We start from the raw sequence: 5,108 nt of genomic DNA, 5'->3' as shown, positions 1-5,108 counted from the left end.
ATATATATAAACGTAGATGAAACTTATACTTACTTGCCGCCGCTAGCCCTGCGCTGCATAAATGTACGATTGATCATGCCGCGAATGGCGTTTGCACTGGCTACTGCGTGTGAGTGGGTTGATCCTGAGGGGTGCTTGGACTGTCCCGGAACACCATGGTGCTGTACCGGTATGCTGGTGAACACCTTATCGGTTGGTAACGGCGGGAGCATCTCGCACGTGATATAGAAGAGTTCATATAGCTACAATGTATTTAAAATGGCGTTCAGGTCAGCATCGTTCACAATATGTTGGACAGTCAGAGAGCTGGACTTAGATGTTTAAACGTCGTAACAATGTAGAGGGTACAAGGTTTACCTATGAAAGTTTGCATGCACCACAGTGCGCTATTGCTGTACTCGATTACACTCTCATATCAACCTTCAAGTAAGAAGAGCCCGTAATTGCATAGCTGTATACTCTACAAGTACAGGTTGATAAATTTTTGAAAGCTATCTCCAACAATAGCGTGTGCATGTGCTGAAAGCTACAAACCGTCCAAACGCTGGAATTAACGGAACCTTCACACTTCGGGCTTTGTGTGTGATTATCACAGCCGAATTTTGCGGCAGCATACAAAGTAAACGACAATATAACGCACAAGCACTCAATAGAGATGCCATGGAACAGGCATAACCCAGTATCAGGAAAGGTTGCAGAATATACACTCGTGCACATATGAAGTTTAATCGAGATGCCGCGGAACAGGCAAAACACAGTATCAGAAAAGGTTGCAGAATATATACACGTGCATATATGAAGTGTTTCATACATGCAGACGGTGGCCACTGCCAAATAATACAGCTAACCCGGTACTTCAGCATGAACGCAGTCACACATGGTCTACAAAATGTAATATGCACACGCACCTGTTCAGCATCCAGCCCTGCATACGAGCGAAGACTCCTGGGTAGATACAAACGACAAGACACGACATAAAAGGCAAGGGTGAAGAAAGGATCAGTACATTTACAGCCATAATCAATCTAAAAGTTAAACCTTGATAAAATGATATGAACAATAGAACGGCATCCAGTTCGTTCTTAGTATGTCGACAGAACGCTGACATGCACATACTACGCAATATAGTACTTAAGCTCCTTACCCCGTCAATTGTAACACGTCCATTGAGATATACAACCAGCTTCAAATAGACTTACACAGGGTTATAGAATAACCCTAGTTGATAAGAGTACACACGATATTCTGAAGTGAGCAGCATTCACAACAGTACATACTTTTGCACATCCTCTCCATCATAAGGCAGGCGCAACAGGCCACGCAGCACACCCGTCACGTCATTCTCAATGAATATATGTGTTAGCGCTGGTGCTCCTTTCAGTACAGTGGAGAAGGTCTGGAAAATGAGAATACAAGCTTTGGATCAGTACACGTAGAATTTCAGGTTCAGGGTTTTGAGTCTAGAGTACGGGCTAGGGTACGAGTCACGGCATCATTCTCGGTGAATGTTTGAGTTGTCGCTGGAGTTCTTTTCAGTACAGCGGAGAAGGTCTACATACAGAGCTCGTGAATTGAGATCAACAGTCATCTAAGGGTGAGACAACACCTAATACTGCTATTCCAGAAACAATGTACAAACTTATGGGTGGATGTTGCTATTCCGCACTACGTAACAGTGGACCCAGATAGCTGTTGCCATGGCGATATCTTGTACATATCACACATGTCTTCAATAATCAGAAGACGGGGCTGTGTAATCGCGAGTCCGCTATTCATATGCGAGTTCAGTTTGTCGTCTAAGTATCGGAGTTTCAACGGCACGTACACAGGACTTAATTTTCCATACACGCTTTTCATTAAGCATATTTGACACCATAAGTATACACACACAACAAACACTCGTATATTCACACATAATTCACACATACACATATATATGCATTGCACCATGTAACAACACTAAGCGCTATCGGTGATGGTGGGCCTGAGGTGGCCGTGAGTGTGACCAAGCACAGCTGGACGGAGTTATATTATATTATCCGCCATTGCTCTACGAATGAATTGCGTACACACAACACACAACACACAATCGCATATTCACTATCACACATGCACACATTCAACGTATGCAACAATCTAAAGGACCACCGTGCATGTGGTCGTGTTGATGAGTGCAGGGATTGTCTTCATCAGCCAGTTTCAACATAGTTGGTTCTGACTTACGAGTCACATCTGTCATCTTACAGAATCTAGATGATATAGATGTGACCAAACACCGCAATATAGCTCTCCGTGAATCTCTCCAAAGAGACCCTGTACACACGTCTAACAGCAAACACTCGTGCATTCACAGACACTTACACGTAAACTAGTCTTGTCCTGCACACACATACATATTAGTTTAAAGCCATGGTGAATGTGGGTGTGTTGATGAGTCTGGGGGGAGCGGTGAGAATGTGTTGACCAGCCCCTTGATGGCTCGTTGTCATATTCTCTACTACCGTGCTTCGACGCAACAGCGTACGCACGTCACGCAGCAGACACTTGTACATTCACAGATGCATATACATATGAGCTATAACCATGCACACACACATGTATTGATTTTCAGCCATGTACCAACCTTAAGCACCATGGTGAATGTAGGTGTGTTGATGAGTCTGGGCGTGGCTGTGAGAGTGTCCATCAGTCGCTTGATGAACCCGCACTGTGCCAACTGCGTCAGTTCCGGAGCGGAGTGGCGGAATGTGGCCACCAAACGGGAGAAGCACAAGCACGCCCGTTCTACAATCTGCGATGGATGCATGGAGACAACGAGAAATTGGGCATGTGCAATCTCATCCAAATGTGTGTCTATGAAGATGCGATAAGAACACTAACAAATGCGAATTTTGTATGTCTCGGTATTATTTCCGGGGCGGAGTGGCCCATCAAACGAGAGAGGCACAAGCACGCCCGTTGCACGATTTTTATAAGTATGTACACAAAGATGGAGATCTTCATACAGACACGCGCTATCTGATCTGTGTGCATGTATGCGAAGTTGAGAAGGGCATACAAGTGAATATATACAAGTGAATATATACAAGTGAATATGTATAAGTGAATATATACAAGTGAATATATACAAGTGAATAAATACAAGTGAATATATACAAGTGAATATATACAAGTGAATATATACAAGTGAATTTTTACAAGTGAATATATACAAGTGTATTTATACAAGTGAATATATACAAGTGAATATATACAAGTGAATATGTACAAGTGAATATATACAAGTGAATATATACAAGTGAATATATACAAGTGAATATGTACAAGTAAATATGTGCAAGAGTATATATACAAATGAATATATACAAGTGAATATATACAAGTGAATATATACAAGTGAATATGTACAAGTAAATATATACAAGTGAATATATACAAGTGAATATATACAAGTTAATATGTACGTGAATATGTGCAAGAGTATATATACAAGTGAATATATACAAGTATGTGTTGGTATCGACCTCGGATAGAATTGGGGGAATGTGGCCACCTGGCGCGAGAAATATGAGCACGCCGTTTCAACAATCAATTTGTACAGAAGGAACATACACCAACTGCATATGCCTGCATATCATTTTCGCAGCGATAAATATCGATTTCAATACCAAATGTCAACAATACACGACAGATTGCCTTTTATTTTAAATAAGATGCTAAAATCTATGCAGCAACTTTCAACTGGAAACCTGATAATACGTCAGTGGCACTTATATTCACTAAATGATGGAATCGCATCAAAGGCCCCAGAAGAGCTCTACACATTCATGAAAATATTCTGCTACTTGGCCGCCCCAACAGATACAACCTTCATAAGCATTGGTACTGCCATAATCATACACATCACCAGATAGATAACCTGAACTTAGGGAGGGTAGCGACAACAACATAACCAAACCACAGTGCTCGATGTCGAATGGGTTTGCAGGTGGAGTGTTTACACATGCTTGCATGCTGTTAATCAGGTGCAATGTTCGATAAGTTCGCTGCAAACCCAACACAGTATGCGATAGACCTGCACTCTACCATGGAACATGTGCATATCAAGAATATATTGTGTAGAAAATAACAACAGGTGGCCAACTAGCGATCAAAAACAATCAACCGCCTGATACCGGCATATTCGGATACATATACCAATGTTATATACTCAAGTTACATATATATCCAAACATATGCACACGTGTGTATGTATGTACAAAAACTAACTCATACTTTTGAATCCTGGCTGTTCATCAGTAGCGTAAGAGCTGGCGCCGATTGCAGGACCATTTCCAGGCAATCGTGCGGTACAGATCGACAGACATTTGCGCAGATGTTCACAGCGACTCGCTGTGTTTGTGAAGCGATAGATCCGAATGATTGAAAATTGTATATGGTTTTTGAAGGGGTTTCGTGCCACAGATATACCATCAAATGATATGTGATGCCATCTGAGTCGTGTGTGCGTTTTGTTAGTGTATTGCAGCATCATGTCGATAAATAGAACACGGTATCAGTCGTCGTCTGTATTATAGTAAGTCAACAAGTGTTTGTCTTACGGCAGAGAGAGCGTTTTCAAATTGACAACTGCGTGGCTTGTAGGTATATGTGCAATAGTCACACATTGGTAAACGCAAATGTTGACTTTGCAGACCTGTATATTGATACAACCGCGCACAAACGTACGATTGACAAGATTGTTATATTGATGTGTCTAAGCACTGGAGCCCCAAGTAATCAATTTGTGTTATGCATGTTGAGGTTTCTGATAATATACTTCTACTCTTCTGAACGAATCCATCCTCCAGAAAACACTACTAATCGAACTATAGACCCACATCTGATAGATCATGGCATACAGCGCAAGCATTAATTGCTTTCGTGTATCGCTCACAAGTACTTTGGAATGTACACATCTACACTTCATTTTCAGAGAATAGGATGTATGTACATAGCCGTACTCAAATCCTCCAACTTGTTGTACGCCCGACATATATCAACGCATACGCGAACAGGCATATACTCGTACATAGGTGTACACTATATACACACACACACTATATATA

The 5,108-nt window shown here is 41.5% G+C and overlaps 1 protein-coding gene across 1 annotated transcript; it reads right to left on the bottom strand.

Annotated features, from left to right (window-relative positions):
• Window positions 1-29: 29 nt before the first annotated feature.
• Window positions 30-2,806, bottom strand: SARC_09419 (hypothetical protein; the record flags this gene model as incomplete). The annotated part of the gene is made up of 4 exons (XM_014296567.1): window positions 30-242; window positions 909-945; window positions 1,278-1,396; window positions 2,624-2,806. The coding sequence occupies 4 exons, from the start codon at window positions 2,804-2,806 to the stop codon at window positions 30-32; spliced, it is 552 nt and encodes a 183-aa protein (XP_014152042.1).
• Between the last annotated feature and the right edge of the window lie 2,302 nt (window positions 2,807-5,108).

Source organism: Sphaeroforma arctica (assembly GCF_001186125.1).
Source record: "Sphaeroforma arctica JP610 unplaced genomic scaffold supercont1.955, whole genome shotgun sequence".
NCBI classification, from domain to species: Eukaryota; class Ichthyosporea; order Ichthyophonida; genus Sphaeroforma; species Sphaeroforma arctica.
This window is presented reverse-complemented; position numbering and strand designations above follow the sequence as displayed.